A 19,290-nucleotide genomic window follows, 5' to 3' on the forward strand; every position below is an offset into this window, starting at 1 on the left:
CAGGTGGGGGGAGGGGATGGGTATATACATACATAATGAGTGAGATGTGCACCAGTTGGGGGATGGACGTGCTTGAAACTCTGACTTGAGGGGGGAGGGGACAAGGGCAATATACGTAACCTTAACATTTGTACCCCCACAATATGCTGGAAAAAAAAAATAAGAAAAACAAAGAAGTAAACTAGATCATGCCACACCCTGGTGGAAATTTCCTAAGGCTTCTGTTACAATGAGAGTAAAATCCAAGTTCCTGCCCAGGGCCCACAAGGTCCCCGGCCTGAGGTCCATGGTTTCATCTCGCTGTGCTCCCCTCCAGACCTCAGCATGAGTCCCCTAATTGTTATTCTGCTAAGTGACCATGCTGGTGTCCCTCTCGGGGCCTCTGCCCTTACTGTGTCCTGTGGGAACCCTTTTCCCAAGATCCCAGTGCCGGCAGCTATTCTCACTCCCATCCGAGCTCAAATGTCACCTTCTCAAAACTATTTTATAATCCCTCCTTCAAATTCTGCACTTAGGAATGGAGAGCAATACTTCCAAGCTTCCCAATCTGGGAAGGATGTTTCTGGGGGCACAGGAAATCTGGCAATGGAGTGCCCACTTTCTTACCATGTTATCTATTAAAGAATCAGATCCAATGTTTGTCATCTCAATGTTTTGACTTGAGGAAAAACGTTAAGAAAACTTAACTTTGATTAAGATTTTTTTCTGAATTATTTGCATCATCTTGGCTTGATAAATAAATGAGTTGGGAGGTACCAGCTCAAGGCAGTTCTTTGAATTTGGGCAACTCCAATCCCACCAGGAATATTATATTTTAAGATTTGCCATCCACTCAGTTTATTCATGCAATAGGTAATTACTGCATGCCTACTGTATGCCATGCATTCTCCTGGGCTTGCAGGGATTTCTGCAGGGAAAAGTTCCTGCCCTTTGTGGATTTTTACTTTAGTAAGGGAAGAAACACTAAATAAATTTCTACATTAGTTCAGATAGGCAGGAGAGCTTCTTTGTGGAGGTGACATCTGAGCAGAGAAACAAAACAAAGTCACCTTCTCCTAACAATTTTATGTCCCAAGACTCAGGGTAAAAAATTAGGTCTTTATTTTCCTTTTTGCTGTATGTAGATAGAGATCACTTCTGTGGAAGGTGTTTATTTTCATGAGTTTTGATAACCCAGCAGGAAAATACAGGAAATGAGTGGCAAACAAGAATGTCATAGAGAACATTGTCAGAACAACCCTTTGGCCATATTATGCTTTTCCAATCCTCTTGTACCTGCTCTTGAAAGGGCAGCTCATCAAGGAATAAGATAATAATAATTGGATTTTAAACCTTCACCCCAAAATTAAATCAGAGCTTACTTATTTCTCACTCCAAACTCTGCGAATACGCAAAATATATATTATTGAACAAAATGTTCTATCTTGACTCTTATTTATAAATTCTGTAAAATGTACTTTGGCACTAGATTAATGTACATGTATTCATAAACAATAAATAGAGAACATAGTCTATCTATGCAAAAACCTCAGGGAGCATTCACAACAGGTTCTTACCGGGGCAGCTGCCGAATGTCTCCAGAATATTGTTCATATTTGTAGTTTACCACATACCAGTGGGAACTATAAAATTTACAAGCCTGAAAGAAAGAAAAAAATGACAATTAAAAGCTATCATTCAGAAAAATCATCTATCCTGACCAAAAGTACCACGAATATAGTTCTCATATTCTCAGGGGTGGTGTGAACGTTAGTGACTTTAAGGTAGGAAAAAGGTTTGCTCTTTATAATCATTTTATATTTTCCAATGAAATGGGAATCTGACCTTGTCCAGACTCACGGAGGAGGAACCATTTAACATATTTATCCTATTTTGCTCCATCAAGGAAAACCTAATTTCATCATCCCCTGAATCATACCGGAAATGTTGCTAACCTCGAGAACCGTCATTCAGCTTTCCTTGGTCACCCCTCCCATTCTCTAACGGTTCTTAGAAGTGAAAGATGTTATTATTTATATATAATCCTTTTGTCATACATTTAGCCTGTTTTTTTTTTCTCATTCTAACTTCAGTAACCGATCTTTTTCCCTTTTAAATCATCGCCCTTGTCAGCCTGAAACTGGTGTCTCAGTGTCACCACCTCATGCCTTCTAAGGCACAGCCCTCTCTATGGCTATTCATAGACCTTACATATAGATGTGAATAAATGGTAGCCAAACACTATTTTGAAAACAAAGTTAACAGCACAAAAACAGTTAACATCCAGTGGTATGTGATGGCTGATTTTGTCGTATTTATTGATGGCAAATATTTTCCAAACACGTACCCTGAACCTAGCATCGTACTGACCATGGATTTGTGATGGGACTCCACTAGATGGCTTTTGAGACTCCTTTCTGTTCTAAAATTACATGATTCTGGGAATTAAATAGCTGTCATTAGGATTATAAGGACACCTGCCCTCTAGCATTCGTGGCAAAATGAAGAGCAATACACATACTGCACGGTGAGGAATAAAAGCTGTGATTGTCTTTGTAACCACGAAGGGGACAGGCAAGGTGCAGAGCTGCTGCTGCGGAGAAAGCACTAGCACTGCCCTTGCAGCAAGGACAGAAGGTGGGTGCCCCGTGGGCCTCAAAGAAAGGTGGATGGGGAACACAGGGTCCATGTGTGCAGCCAGAGGTGCACAGAAGAGACAGGGAGAGGGGACACGGTGAGGAGTCCCCATTCTCTCAGCACTGTAGCCTTATTGGTTCTAGGATGTGCCCAGGCACAAACTGAGGGCTGGGGGGCAAAACGAGGAGTGAGATTGGGACAAAGGTGGGTGTAGAGGATGGTGGTAGCACGGGACGAAAGAAGAGTTTAGGAACAATAAGCTTTGCGCAGTGGCAGTATAGTAGACAATGAGGTTTATCCGAGTCATCAGTTATCACTAATTGAAAACTTTCAATTATCACTAATTGAAAACCTTCCCCAAAACACAAGCACATCAAGACAGATGAACGTAGAAAAGAATAAAAGAAAAAACCAGCGTATCTGTAAAATTATCACTAGAATGGATGGGGATTGTGAGCAAAACAGCACGGTTGGCTAAAATTCAATGTTTTAGTAATGTGCCAATTCCTGAGCCAATTCTGCAAAGCACATGCTTCTGGAAATAGGAGGAAAATTAAGCCTTAATATGCTCCTTGGCTCAAATGTTTCATCTTCATTTTAGATAAATGGGATTCCGACAAGGAGCAGATAGGCCAACAGCATCCCAAGCCATGGAGCTAGGGCTTTCATGATTATAGTTCTTTCACACCTTTGTTCCCTTATTTTCCTTTCTCTCTACGTTGCTGTCATTCTCAGACAAAACAAAATATATATGAACATGAAAAACAAAAAACATAAAAACCCATGCCCCCTTTGCATTCCGTTTTGGTTTTTTTTCTGGGTACATAGTTTTACCTAGTTCCTCTCTTAGTATTTATTTGAATATGAATAATTTTTTATTTACTTAGTAGCATATTTAGATATCTATACATATGTTTTCTAAATTTTATGGCCACTTTAAATAAGTAGAATAAAATACCATACCCTAATTCACTAACCCAGTCTCCTAGTTTTGGAGATCATTCATCCATTAATTTGTTCAACAAATACTACTACTGAGCAACAAATACTACTACTACAACAGATACTACTACTAATACTATTGAGCACTGAATTAAGTACCCAGAGCTGCTCCAGGTGATGGGAATACAGCAGGGAACAAAAGACAAAATCCATGTACTCTTGAATGCACATCAGAAGAGCTGATTGATAAGCACAAAAATAAGTAAATTACATTATATGTTAGAAAATGGTAGTGTTGTGGGGAAAATAAAGCTGAGGAAGGGGAATGGAGAGAGTTGGAGCAAGGGAGACGATTTAAAAAGAATGTTTAGGGTGGGTCTACAGTAAGGGAGACATTTGAGCAAAGACTTAGAAGACAAAGTGAGTCATTTTTATGGCTACATCCAATTTGTGCAGTTGTGGAAAAAAATGCCTCAGAGTATATCTTCATGCATATGACCCTCCTCTCCTCTGCCAAGTACCACCCAGTTTGGATTATTTTCTTAGCATAAGATGCCCAAAGTATTTTAAAGATTCTTTGATACAAATATTGCTAACCAGCATGTATTTTTTTTTAGCTGAAATGCAAATGGATGGTATAGCCCTTAACCAAGAGCTACAAGTGGGACTAGTATTGATTCCTGATGTGATCTTGGTCAAATCATTTTATTTATTTGGATCTCAGATTTAGCTATTAACATTAAAAATATTAGACTGGATTATGAATTTCTACCACATAATCTCTATCTCTTCACTTCCTGATCCGGAGGATTTAATGGGACACAGATGCGCTGACTCACCCACTGGCCTGTCTTGCTGCGGAGAGTATCCGTGTCTGACCATGACAAACAAATACACTCATGCATATTGTCCATGGTATTCACAATATGCCACAGAGTCAGAATTTCACTGAACAAAACACCTCTTTTTAAATTTCTTTTGCTTGATTCCCACATGCTTGTCAGATACTGTACTAACAGGTACTTTACATATAATCCTAACAACCACTGTATGAGATTTTGTTATGCCCATTTTGTAGATCAGAGGCAAGCTGAGACCAGATAATACATGTGGTAGCAACAGAATTTCAAACTGAATTTGTCTGACTCTAAAAGTCCATTCAGCTAATTTATAAATCGTTTGATGATTGTAGACTTAAAAAAAAAAACACATTTGGAACACCATTTTGGATGTTTTGTATGATGTTTCCGTTTATGTCCTAGAGTCAGATTCGGTTTTGAATTTTGGTTCTGCCGTTTACTATTAATAGCTGTGAGATCTCAATTAAATAACAGTCTGTCTTAGTTTCTTTATATGTCTAAATAGTATCAACTTCACTAGGATCAAATAAGACTATTCCTGTAAAGCACCTAGCATAGGGTAAGCACTCAATAAATATTTGCTTTAAAAACATCAGTTTTCCCAGCATGTTTGATTCATTCTACAATTCACATTCATAACAGTTAATAACAACAACTTGTTTTTTTTTTTATTTATAAAAGTCAAATTTTGGAGAAACATACTAGGTCTGATTTTCAAAGAGTTCTGCTTTAATCAAATTTCTTCTGTATTTATTTGCTGGGTTCCATGCATTTGGTGGGTTAGGGAGATGAGAATCAGGCTTGGACTAGATGACTCTTAAGTATCCTTCCAAATCTGCAATTTCTCTGATTCTGAGAGAGCTAGTGCATTTTACAAACACATAACCATTTCTCCTACAGAGTTATGGCATTTTGGAAATGTTGTGCATAGAAAATTATACTCTATTCTTTGTTTCAGCCCACACAGGCACTCTAAGGAGATCATTAAAACTTTTATGATTACAGCTCCTCTTTGTCCAAAGGCTGAGTTGAAATGATCTGCTGCAAACTCAAAGTCACAGGCTACAACTCCACTTGTCACAGTGAGACAATGGCTCCAATTTTCCCTTACTAATTTCTGAGACCACAACACTTCATTCCCTTTCAACTGGAGGTTGCCATCGCCTACTTCAAAGGTGAAGACTATGAATATCGAACAAGAGCTTCCTGAGATGGTTAATTATTCCAAACACTGATGCCCTGATTCACATTTTACTCATTTATTAATATTATGTTTGCTTGTTCAGACTTTATACTTTCCATCTCTGCCTGCATGCATTTAGACATAAAAACAGCTGGCCAAAGTCAACATGGTTGAAGGCTTTTGTGCTATTAGGATAGAGCTTTTTAAACAGCATAGTGTCCATGAATCCTCTGGGGTTGGTAATTAAAACTCAGGTTCCTGGGGCCCACCTGAAATATGCTGAATAAGACTCTATAGAGGAAGACCTAGGAATCAATATTGTAAGAAGTACCACAGGTGATTCTGAAGGAGGTAGAGCAATGTTGCTGCTTCACCAGGTGGAACCCATCAGTTCACATGAGTAAGAACATGGCCCAGGACTGTTTTGACTATGAAATGCAAGCCTTGGGTTCTTAGCTTCACTCAGTGAATGCTAGTGACTGGGTTTACCTTCTAGTTTTCCTACATATTGACACAGCCTTTTAAAAGGACATACCAACTCCAGTATAGGCTTTTATTTATAGTGGACATTCAATATTTATTTGTTGAATAGATGATCTTCTATATCCTTTTTCTTCTAGAAATAATGAAACATGATACTTTGAAAGCTCTAAAAATCTAAATACTTTAGAAATGAGTGGGCAATTATAAAGGGCACCCTAAGGTACTGTAAAGAAAATATTTCATTTTTCTCCTTTCTCCTCTTCTTCAGAGAATCATTAGGATCAATTCAAATCATGTTACATACCTCAAATAGCAATTTGGCTTTGGCAATGCAATTTGTCCACATTGTAAAGGAGCTGATTATTAGATTCAGGTTACATAGTAAGAAGCAGATGAAAGATGGTTTTTTATTTTTTTATTTATTTTTTTTATTTATTTATTTTTTTGAGACAGAGTCTCGCTTTGTTGTCCAGGCTAGAGTGAGTGCCGTGGCGTCAGCCTAGCTCACAGCAACCTCACACTCCTGGGCTCGAGCGATCCTTCTGCCTCAGCCTCCCGAGTAGCTGGGACTACAGGCATGCGCCACCATGCCCGGCTAATAAGATGGTTTTTTAGATGCGAAACTATTTTTCTTTCTGGCCGTACAGGTTTATTTAATTACATGACATTTTTTTTTTTTTGCCAGAAAGATTAATGCAACCATAAATGGTGTCCATTTTGGCCTTTATTCACCACTGGGATTGATTCTGTATTTGTAAAGTGAAGGTGGTAATTTTCATATTCATGCCATTCTTTATAAAATTTAGAAGTAATTATGGCTATTGTACAAATGTTGAAAATGAAGCATCATGAAATTAAGTGAGTTCAGGCAAATTATGGATTGAAAGGGTGGCTGGATAACTTATTGTCTACACTGAGACATTTCAGAGTGAAAGGAGACACTATTAGCTAGGCCAATAAATAGTTAGAACATGAGACCATTTCTGTAAACCATCAGGATATATGGTCACCCAGTACATCAACATTTTAAAGAAAAAAAGGAAAGGCACTGAAAACACTTTTTTCTTTAATTAGATCACATTATGTGTTCTTTAAAAATGCAATAATTAATTTCTGCAGTGTAAAAACAAGTTGGACAGTTAATGAGTTTTAAAAACTTCTACTGCATTCTTGGGGGAGAAGTAAAAATAATGTGTTAAACAAGATAAATGATATAAATATTGGTATGACTCAGTTTCAGAAATCATGGTACAATCTCATTTAATGGATTCTGATTCTGATTTTTAAAAATGTTACTTAATATCAGGCAGTGTTACTATGTATATAAGTACACACAAAATGTAAAACAGAATGTCATATCAAGTGCCAATATAAGTGAAAATCATTTTTAAAACTATTTTGTTACTTTGAACTATAAAGTAGCTTGAAGTTATCATTCAGTATCTTTATTGATTATAAATTGAAAATTAATCACAATATTTGGTTTCTCTTTTCAAAATGTGTTCTGCTCAGGCAGTTGAACAAACTATAAAACTAGACTTTCATAAATCCTATCAGTGCATGATCTGGGAATATACATTCTAATTTCCCAGCTAGATCTCACAAGTAATTTGTTGGGACATGAATTATGGATGGTACTAAAAAACATTGGTATTATTACGATCTAATAATTCTTCTCGTGTAAGGCATAAAACCTGGGTAATAATTCAATGGAGCTGAAATTTTAGGTTGAAATTTAAAATGGGTCCTTTTTAGGTCCTGTACTCCAAGGTGTCTGACTTGCACATCTGTGTTTTTACTCACTCACTGCCAAGCATTTTAGGATAATTTTTACTGTGGAGAAAAGGAAGCCAATTTAGAACTGGAACAGTTTTTCATATTTAGAAATAAGACTATTATTCTAGGGAATTTAGTGAATAGAAAATAAATTTCTTCAGGATTGCTAATGTGAAACATACAACCATTTTGTTTTCAACGTTTTCCTCAGTTTATTTCCAGATATATTTTGTCCTATTGCCACTAAAAAGTAAATTCATTTGAATTTATCTTAATCAACTTGTATCAACTTTTGTGTGTTTATTATCTTTAGTGCTATATACATAGTGTACAAAAATTGTGGTGATCCATTTTGTTCTGGCTGTGGTAGAAACAGTCATCATGTACAAATAAGACTAAACCAAACGTAAGACAACAGCAGATTTTGATATTTTAATTTTTCCTTAAATTTTTAAAGTTATAAAATAAGCATGGCTTTACTTGTAACTTATCTTTTAAAAAGTACACCCAGAATCAAAGTCTGTTAACTTCCAATAAGACCTTCATCAGTGAAATAAGAGTCTTGTTCTTTAAGACAATAAAACAAAAATTAAACATAAAACAAAAACATAAAAACAAAAATATTTTTATTGACACTAATTTTATTAATAAAAGGTATAACTTTTTAAAAAAATTTGGAGCAATTTTTATAGTTGCATTTTTCTCAATATTCTAGAATTTAAATTGTTCATGAAGCCCTAATGTCATATCATAGAAGTTCTAAAGTGAGAAATGCCGTACTGTGTTCCAGTCTAAAGTTAATAAATGCATTAGAGTCATTCATCTGCTGTCCAACATTTCAGAATCAGAAGACAAAATTCATTTGTACTTAATTTATTTATACATGCAACCCCTTCCCCCAAATCATCTATTAAAAGACATTCTTGCTTATGGGCAAGTTTAAGTGCACATTATTTTACATATGAGATTCAAAAATTTGTGTGAAGTACACTAAACAAAAGAATTTTCATTCAAAGAATGGCTTCTTTATCAATGTATGTAATATGGAGTCCAAAATTAAACACAAAGCACATGGATACATTTTAACTATAAAAGCAAGAAAAAAATTCCCTGCATTTTGTTGAGATAAGATAAATTCTATTCTAGTTATATAAATTTCTTTCAGTTAACAAAAATGGGCAGCATGAAGTCCATTTTAAATTATACCCAACTCCTCCTTCCTCCATAATTTCTTTCACTGTGTCTAGGATTCAAGTTGCTTAGTATCTCTTTTACTTCCATGAAGTTGCATGATGTGGTTTCTACCTTGAATATTCATAATTTTCTCCAGAATTAGATGAATGCCAAATGCCATTTTTCTGTGTCCAAATTGTAGAAGAGGAAGAAGAGGAAGGAAAAGATTTCATTTTCAATATTATACTCATGTGACCATATCGTTTTTCATGTTTACAACATGTTGCTTTTCAATAAAGTAAGCAATATTTCGATATGCAATTTAAAGATGAATAAATGTCCTACTGAATTATTGTTAGCTTTGGTACACATTGGGTATTCTGCCTTAAGAGTTCTAATATTTTTATTGGGCTTACTTTTTTTTTTTTTTTTTTGAGATAGGGTCATGCTCTGTTGCACAGTCTGGAGTACAGTGGTATGATCATAGCTCACAGCAACCTGGAACTCCTGGGCTCAAGTGAGCTTCCTGCCTCAGCCTCCCAAGTAGGTGTGACTACAGGCACACACCACCTGGCACACACCACATTAACCATGCCTGGCTAATTTTTTCTATTTTTTTGTAGAGACAGGGGTCTTGCTCTTTCTTAGGCTGGTCTCGAACTCCTGACCTCAAGGGATCCTCCCACCTTGGCTTCTCAAAGTGTTAGGATTATAGGCGTGAGCCACCATGCCCAGCCTTATTGGGTTTACTCTTTTTTTTTTTTTAATTGTTGAAGTGCCTTGTAGGTAAAGGGATAACACTATGCTAACACCTCGTTTTATAAGATAACACATCCTCTCATCAGAGTTTAACTCACCCTAATCAGGTTGTGCTCACAGCTTCTGAAATGGCTCTGCTTAAGACCATTGGTGACCCTGAACTGCCATATCTAGTGAGCCCTTATCTTTATCCTTCTCTGGTGTTTTACACCATCTATGCTGTCTCTCTCACCATTGATCCTTCTTTGATTTTGAGATATCAATTTCTCCTGTTCTCTTCTTACCTCTCTGCTCACTCCATCTCTACTCCCTATAAAGGGTCCTCTTTATCTGCCCCTTATGTGGGAGTGTGGCTCAGGGACCTTCATTCTCAGCACCAACCCAGCCCTCCTGGTGTCCCTGGGCAAGCTCTCCCAGGCTCAAAGCTTCAACTTTCAAATCCAGAGCAATTGTGCAAACCTTCTTCCTGTCACCTAGACCTATGTATTCACCTCCTTCTTGGGCATCTCTCTGCAGGTAAGCAGGTAAGGTTATCTTCCTTGCTTAATCCATGCCTACTTCAGCAATCTTCATTTTCTTCTGGGCACTTTAAATGAATAGCCCAAGCCATAAATGTGGGAGTCATTGTTAACCCATTCCTCTTCTTTGCTTTCTTTTCAGTCCCTATCTCCTGTTAATTCTATCTTTTTAATAATTCTATCTTTTCAATCACACAGCCATGTTAGTAGAAATCTTTATAATCACGCACGTGGACTATTAAAACAATCTCTTATCTGTCCAATTTTCTTCAGTCTTACTCACCCTCTAAGCCACCCAATCCATTCTCTGGTCTGCCTTCAGTTGTTTTCTTCTGACATGTGAACCTGACCTTGTTTCTCTACCTTAAAGTAACACTCCAGGGGGTTCTTGCCAGCTTGTATTTCGATGAATCTGATCACAGGTCTGTTATTTCTTGCCTGATGGCATGTACCTTGTGGGCAGGGTCTGTGCCAAATCCACCTGGTATCATCAGCTTAGTAAGTGATCAATGTTGAATAATGAAGCTAGTCCAATATTTCATTCGATGGTTGATGCCCTTTATTGCATACACTTTAGCTTTTAAAACAATGTGATCTAAAGTAATAATAAATCAGTGGGAAACAGACTTTCCATGTAAATTTGTCCCTTTGTAAAGATAGGGTAATTAACTACACCTAACTGAATTGCAAGTAGCAGATTCTTATCCACCTAAAGAAGCTGCTTATTTATGTCACTAGGACAAAAGAAAAAATAATCTGGTCGTTAGGCAGGAGATTGAGGAGAGAAATGTAAGGGCTGAAAAAACCATTATGCTAACTTTTGGATCATTATTATTTACTTCAAACTTTGAAATTAATCTTGTTTATACTTATAATTTTCTATATGAGAATAAGTCCAAAGAGGAACTACTACTGGGGCTTGTATGGAATAGTGTAGTGTTGCTAGACCTCCCTGAACAAAGGCAGACATTTTTGGTAGTAATGATAAGAATGAAGAATGAAGGTTTGGCCATGAAGAGAAACAACCAATTTATTTGATCTTTTGGGGGCTTTAATATTCCCTTCTTATTCATTAACGTCTGCATCAATGAAATGCATGTCAAGGTTCACCTAATAGCTGATTCCGTTTTACTGGAACTATATTGTGACCTTATTTTCTTATGATCTCCTTGGACCAGATTTACATCAGCATCCCTCAAAGGTGTTTCTCAAGATATTCGAGGAAAATTAGACAGATTTGCTACATGGCCAAATAAATTTGAGTAATGTTTCATGTAATAATACCTTCTAAGACAATCTCGATGCATATTAGCTGATTCAAGACTTTGAATATGTGTGTCTGTCTGTCTTTCTGTCTGTATGTAACATACTTACAAATATACTGCAGACCTGGATTTTTGTAGAACATTCTATACTTATGTAAAGTGGGTTTCTGCCCTGATTCAAACCATATATTTTTTCTGGTTTTTAGTGTGAACTTTCTATGGGCTTCTAGGGATTTCAACAATATTTACTCCCCCTTAAATCTGATTTGTATTTTCTATTCAGTCTTGGGTCCTGTTTTCATTCTTTTTCTTTCCTAAAAAAAATCCCACTATTTCTGGTTTAGAGCCTCTGCTTAAAATCTGAACTTTTCTTTGATTCTGTAACAAGGTACTGACTTAATGAAGACAGCACATAATCATTCTTGGTATATGTGCATGTACATATATGTAAATGTAGACATAAATATTTGATTCTATTCTTTTAATGTTGTTTCCATACCTATCAAGTCCTCAATTATTTTATACTAGGATCAATGTGAGATGTAGATTCTTAATTTCATTACTTTCTCCTGACTTCACCCTTATCCTACTCCTCCTGCAGCAGGGTTGGTTTCCAGAAATTGGAGAGGGCTTTGTTGCCGGAGTAACTTGCTACCTTAATACTTTGTTAGTATTTCCCTCAGCCTTTCTGCTGAAGTAGTCCCTAGACCTGGGTGCCCTCTTGAGCCACTGTATTCTTCTCAATTCTCTGCTCCCTCATCTTCTTTTGTTAAGAGAGACCATACCAAGCGCTTAGTTCTAATTAGCGTGCTGAACTTCCAGCTTTATACGATCCCTTCATGAATATTACAATGAAAACTTTGCTACAGAAGTTTTGCTTAGGAAATCTGCCTCCTATTTATAGGTCCCTTTAATTGCCCCTTCTCCCCTTAAATCCCCGTGGGAGTGGTGCTTGTTTTATCACAGAAGTGTTTGTGTATTTTTATGGTTATAAGCGTTGATTTTAAGCCACTTATGAGGGTCAGATAATGTTCCCCAGTAGTTACTTTCTAATCTAAGTGTGTTCATACCATTGCTATATTTGTTTTCAGAAACACAGCATTAGAATTATTAATAGCCCTGTTTAAAGATAGAGAAACTGAGGCAGACAAGGTGAATAGTTTGTCAAAATGAAGGACATATTCCCTGTGAGCAGTGGAAATATCTGCATCAAGTCAGGCCATGAAGCACATGGTTTAAAGGAACTTATCAAAGGATCAGAGACAAGACAGTGGGTAAGAGCATGAAGTACAAGGTCAGAGAGAGCGGGGCCTTAGTTCTGGCTCTGTGTGTACTTGGGCAACTTTGTTAATCATTCCGAATTGTCTAGGCTGTAAAATGGGCAATAATACCCGTATCACAGAATACACAAAAATATTTGCATGTGTACAATGTTGCTCAACTATGGTTTGATGTTAGCACAACTGTCAAGTGTTTTAGTGGCTGCAAAATAAGCCTATGTTTTTGTGTTGGGCGATAACCTTAAATTTAAGAGATAAGGAGAATTAAAAACAGATAAAACTGAAAGAGAAGACACTTTATTTTATTGAACTCCCATTAAAAATATGAAGTCATTCAAGATTTTTTAAAAAAGAATGCCTAATGTCTTTCACAAGAGGTTTAGAATTGTCAAAGCAGAATGAAGTGAGAGATAACTCAAAATTTTTATTGAGCTGGATGTGTTTAAACTAGATTCTTGCCAATTTGCTGCCTAGCAACCATGATATTTGTCCTCACCACTTCACACGGGGCCACAGGGCAATTTAGCACAGGGTAGACCAAAAAGGTTGCTTAGTACAGCAGCCATGGTAAGGCAAACGAGTGTTTCTGCAAAACCCTACGAATGTCGGTGAATTCATTTCAATGCTGGCTTAACCTGGTTTCAGAAATCCAGCCAGTGTTTCTCCTCATGTGGTCCCTGGACTATAGGCATCAGAGTCACCTGAGCAAAAACTACAGGGGGGATGTGAGGGAGAAGGCTGAGAGAAGTACTCTTTCTGGATGAATATAGCAAATTCATAGCAAAGCACCATGCTACAGTCAGTTAGCTCTATGCTTAGGAGCCCAGGGGCGGGTCTAGATGCTGGATCTGTCTATTCCTAGCTGTATGATGCTGTCTGGGCAGGTTCCTTTATCCTTCTATGACATAGTTCCCTTGCCATTGAAAGGTGATGATGATGATAATGATGAACACATGTTTGTAATTACTACAAATAAAGGGCTTGGAAGCCTATCTGGCACGGAGTAAGTAGTCAATAAAGGTTAGCTGCTATTAGCAATTGAGGTCAAGACTTTTTGCAGCATAATTCTCTGGGGTCATGTCTCAGTCTTAACCCAGCTGTCTGGTGACCCCTTTGTTTTTATCTACTGTCTCCAGGCCTGCCTATTTAGGCTCCATTATCATTATGGGATATTTATAAGTAGGGTTTATCTTCGTCCCATCCTATAAAGCACAGGTTTCATTTTATCTCCATTTTAAAACCAAGCCCAACTATGGGAGTGTTTGCAGGGTTTTCACTGCCAGGGATAAAGAAAAGTTAGCAGGAAATAAAATTGTTTTTCCTAGGTTTCTTCCTCTTCTTTCTTTTTTACTACCTTAGATCCATGTGGTTAAGGAAAACATGACAAGAAAATTCATTCATGCTGCAAAAGAGAGCCAAACACTCTGTCCTGAGCTTTGCAACATAAAAGTTTGGCAGGCATTTGGGATCTAGGGTAAAAGGCACTCTGCTAGGTTTCTCCTGGGAGCAGATTTTAGGAGAAGTGAGAAGCTGAGCATGGTAGTGAGGAAAGGAGGTTGCAAGTACTTGAAAGGAAATTAAGGTGAAGACGAGAGAAATTTCTCCCCAGGAGCAATAACGAGAGAAGGGCAAATTGTGTGGTCCACCTTTTCTCTGCTGACAGTGACATTTCAGAGAACTATAGAAATAAAGTGATCGATCTGGACATTTGAAAGTGTGGTGTAGAAGCTCTTGAAGCACAAACAAAACTAAAGGCCTCTAAGAACCTTAGAAAAGTCCTTTTAAGTCTCCTATGTTGTATAAATCTGTGTTTCAGGCCATTCTCCCCCTGGAAAAATCACTAAACTTGAAGTGCTGGTTGGATCCAGAGATTGGGGTCTGGTGTTCTGAGTCAGTCCTGGGATTTACGGTTTGGGCCCGTTGGCCCTACCTCGAAGGCATGCTCAGCAATAATGTGAGGAGGTGGCAAGAGGCAAGAGCTGAAGGAGGCCTGCAACCAAGCCCAAGGCCTCAGAGGCCTTATGTACCAGAGACCCACAGCAAAAACCTAAGAAACCTGGTTCATGGGAGGGCCATTTTCCACAATCAAAAGGAAATTGCTGCAAAACAGGAATACATAAATGCCCTACGCATCCAGGAAGAGGCTGAAAAACTGTAAAATGAAAAGTCCCTAAAATTATGGAAACATTTATAAATCTATAGTAGTTATATTAAAAATGATTACGAATAGACTATGTCACATGAACTTAGTTGACTTCTATGACTGACAGAGAAGCCCAGCAGGTAGAATCAGGTAGAATCATAAAGCAAAACACATATGAGATTCTAATTGCTCCATGTGACATTTTCTTTACAAAACTAAGACAATACAAATCAATCTGAAGTAGTTTCTTAGGTGACTGTCTAATTACTTGAAGAATTATGTTGAATTTTAACTTTTGGAGACAAGTGTAGGCAGTAGACTCTGGTTGCTTTCAATTCTGGCAACATTTTAAAATATATTCTAACTAACTTTTTCCAAAATAGTCTTTAGTTACAAAATTCATTTGTAACATTGCAACAATACAGGATTATATAAATTTAAAATCAATCTCCCACCTTCCCCTATAATCTCAAACTTGTTGGGTAACCAATATGATGAGTTTAATGTGTACATTCTTTCATACTTTTTCTAGGGTTACATAAATATATTTACGTATACACTTATAAGTTTTACATCTTTAATGCTAACATACTATACATTTTTTGACTTGCTTTTTTCCCCTAACAATATATCATGGGCATCCAAATTAAAATAGTTAAATATATTTAATTTTTATTGGCTGTATATTAGTACAAAATATAGATATGCCAATTTTTTTCAAGTTTACCTCTATTAATTGATATTTCAAATTTTCCAATTCATCAATACACATCTATAATATCTTTAGGCTCTAGTATTTGTTTTCATAATATGTATGTGCATATTTATATATGCTACTTAAAAGGTACCTATGAATTATATCTTAAAAGGTTATGGATATGAGAGTATTTCAAACACTGTGTGATAATATTTCTTTCACTATACTACCACCATTGCTAAATGATATTCATCTTAAAATTTTTCTTACTTCAAATATTATGTAAAATTTTGGTTTAATTTGTATTTTCATGACTACTAGTGAGGCTGAACAACTTTGTATGCTTTGACTGCATTTCCTCTTTTAAACTGCTTGGTCATGTCTTTTGCTCATATTTTCTTGGGCTATTTGTCTTTTTCTTATTAATCTGTAGGCTTTTGAATCTTAATAATATATATAATATGTATGTATGAATGAATATGTGTGCTATGCAAAAGATATAAGGAGTTACAAATAATTCTCTAATTAAATATTTTCTTTTGACTTTGTGGTACCAGTCATCATATAAAAATTTAAATATTTTTATTTGGTTAAATCTTTCCATTTTCCTTAACTCTCCACTTTAACATGTTTTCCTATGTTTTTAGAACTTTTGTTTTGAAATTATATATATATATATACATATATATATATATGTATATATATATATATGTTATTATTATTTTAAGACAGGGTCTCACTTTGCTGCCTAGGCTGGAATGCAGTGGCATCATCCTAGCTCACTGCAAACTCAAACTTCTGGGCTCAGGTGATCCTTCCGCCTCAGCCTCCAGAGTAGCTGGGACTATGGGCACATGCTACCACGTCCAGCTAATTTTTAAAGTTTTTGTAGAGATGTGATCTTGCTCTTGCTGGGGCTAGTCTCCAACTCCTGACCTCAAGCAATCCTCCCACTTCAGCCTCCCAAATTACAGGTGTGAGCCTCCACACCAGGCCCAAAATTTAGATTTTGTATTCATCTGGAATTTATTTTTGTATGTGCTATGAGATACAGACCTAACTTTATTTTCTTCCAAAATGGATAGTTAAGCAGTATATGTTAAAGTGTCTACTCTTCCTCAGAGACGTTAAGTGCCATCTTAAATAACCATATGTACTTGATCTGTTCTAGATACTGTTTTGTTTCACTTGTTTATTTGTTTATTCAAAATCACAAAATAATATTTAGAGTGCCCCAATTTATTTTTTAAAGCTATCATTTATCTAAAACCAAAGAAAAAAGAGAACTAAAACCAAATTTTAGTCACAAATATAAGTGCCAAAATTTGAAATAAAATAAAAGCAATTTGAACACAATAGCATATTAGAATAATAATACAACTTGAAGAAGAAAGTTTATACCAGAAATTCAAGTATGATCCACTGAATAATGGCCCATTAATTCTAATATAGTGCTAACCTACAGCAGAAAAACTATTAATTATATCAATAGAATGAATATGTGTGAGATAACATAGGGCAACCAGTCTTCATAAACACTCTAAAGAAACGAAGTAAGACATTTTTTAAAACATGATAAAGAGATGCCAGAAACCAACAAACAACACCATATTTCATATAGCATCGAAGATACTAAAAGTGTCCTCCTAAATTCAAGAATGAGACAAGATGCCTTATATTACTATTGATATTCAACATTGTTTTAGGAATATTAGATAATAGAATAAGACAGGAATTAAAGAGACAATATATTTATTAGGAAAGAAGAAAATTTTAATTGTTTGCAGAGAAAATAACTACACACCTAAAAATCAAGTATGAACTGCTAGGATAAGAGAGCTTAGTAAGCTAGTTATTCATATTGGAAAAATCAATAGCTTTAAAAGAATCAGTAATTAACAGTAAGAAAAGGAAATGGATTTTTAAAATTCCATTTACATTTACAACAAAATTATGAGGTACTTGGAAATAAATTTAACAACAAAATTAAAGATCTTTATGAAGAAACTGCAATATTTTAGGGAAGAACACACAAGAAAACGTGGTTAAGGCTCCTAGTCAGGAACTCAATAACATAAACATTTCAAATCCTGTTTAAGTTAACACATATTTATTGCAAGACTTTTGTAGACCTGGTCTTAATGGACTCTGATTTTCTAGTCTCAAAAATTAGTTGCCAACTTTAAAAAAGAAAAAGAACAGTGATGCCCTATTAAATACTAAGACTTCCTCTAAGACAACTGTGAACAAAAGATTATGAGATTGATAGCACACACTATTTTTTATCAGTAAATGTTAAAATAGTGTTTCAGATATTCTGAGTCTACATGTTTCTGAGTCTACATGTTTTACTTTTTTCTATCTCCTTAGAAGATTTGTAATCCAATGTGTGCTTTGGGAAATAAATATAAAATAACAGAATTGGAAAAAAATAAACAGGTAAATGAATGGCAAATAATGATTTGGACTGAACGGTACAACATACAATATGTACACTTAATCATAATGGTATTAATATGTACACTAGTATGTCTAGTGTATATTAATACTAGTATGTTTAAGAGCTGAGAAAAGGTATTGCTACTGTCTGCAGCTTTAATGAAATCCTAACTGGGCCACACCACTTTCTCAGGATTAAAGACTGCATTTAGATGCCACTACTTTCAGTTGGACCTTCTCTGGGTAAATTCTATCACTGCATTTTCTGTAAAGGAAGGACTGGCTTCATTTATTCATTCAATAGACAGAGCCAAGTAGCTGCTACATGCTAGCCCAAGCCCTTCCCTGGAGCAGCCTGGAGTCTGGTTAGAAGACAAAGCCATTTGGTCGGCCTCCCATATACTGACAAAATGCAAATAGATGCTATAACAACAGATTTCATCAGTCCCTTAGAGCTGCCCACAGGGATTTACCATTAACTATCCATCATGAGTACTTAAAAGAAATAGGTCTCTTAAAATAGAAACTCTATTATCCAAAATTCTCATGTAGTATAGTCGTTCTTACTTTCAGTCCAAATAAATAAAATAAAATTAAATCTTTACATTAAGAATATAAAAGTATCTCTCAACATGGGGATTTTAAGTGAAGTAAAAACAAAAGAAAATAAAATCTAAAACTCGAACAGTCGCCAGCTAATGTGAAATGATGAACAGGAAGATGGAAAGCCACCTACAGGTGATGAAGGTTGAGAAACACCCGCTAATCAGAGCACTTGGAATTCCGTATTGAAAAGGAGAGGAAGATGATAAAAGTAAATTGCATTGCGAGTCCCCCAGGGAAAAGCAAACGCTTTATGAAACACAGCACTGGAAGCATCAGATTTACCTCTTTCACCAGTAAATTTTCTGCTTTGTGCTCTGCATCTTCAGGGACGGTTGAGTACAATGTTCGGATATCCCAAGAAACCGTGGCTGTCTGAGAAGAACAATAAAAAGAAATGAAGTCCTCCAACTCAAAAGTATTGGGTAGATCACTATACTGAAAATTCAAAAAACTTTTGAGTTTTCTTGCCATTTTGATCTCTAGGAGAGAAGATCCACACATTCCTTTGACTATCACTACCAGCACTATTGCAGGTACGGTGTTATCACTG

At 36.2% G+C, this 19,290-nt stretch overlaps 1 protein-coding gene and 1 pseudogene across 9 annotated transcripts in view; one reads left to right on the top strand and one right to left on the bottom strand.

The window, feature by feature from the left end:
- DOCK10 (dedicator of cytokinesis 10) overlaps nucleotides 1-19,290 on the bottom strand; it is a 246,665-nt gene that overhangs the window by 108,288 nt on the left and 119,087 nt on the right. For all 9 annotated transcript variants that reach the window (XM_076005985.1, XM_012749382.2, XM_076005984.1 and 6 more), the window contains 2 exons: nucleotides 19,023-19,112; nucleotides 1,557-1,639 (listed from right to left, as the gene is read on the bottom strand). In XM_076005985.1, coding sequence (XP_075862100.1) covers nucleotides 1,557-1,639; nucleotides 19,023-19,112 — 173 coding nt within the window. The remainder of the gene's footprint in view (nucleotides 1-1,556; nucleotides 1,640-19,022; nucleotides 19,113-19,290) is intronic.
- LOC142872799 (uncharacterized) lies at nucleotides 2,875-2,958 on the top strand (annotated as a pseudogene).

This window comes from Microcebus murinus, chromosome 8 (genome assembly GCF_040939455.1).
Source record: "Microcebus murinus isolate Inina chromosome 8, M.murinus_Inina_mat1.0, whole genome shotgun sequence".
Lineage (NCBI taxonomy): Eukaryota > Metazoa > Chordata > Mammalia > Primates > Cheirogaleidae > Microcebus > Microcebus murinus.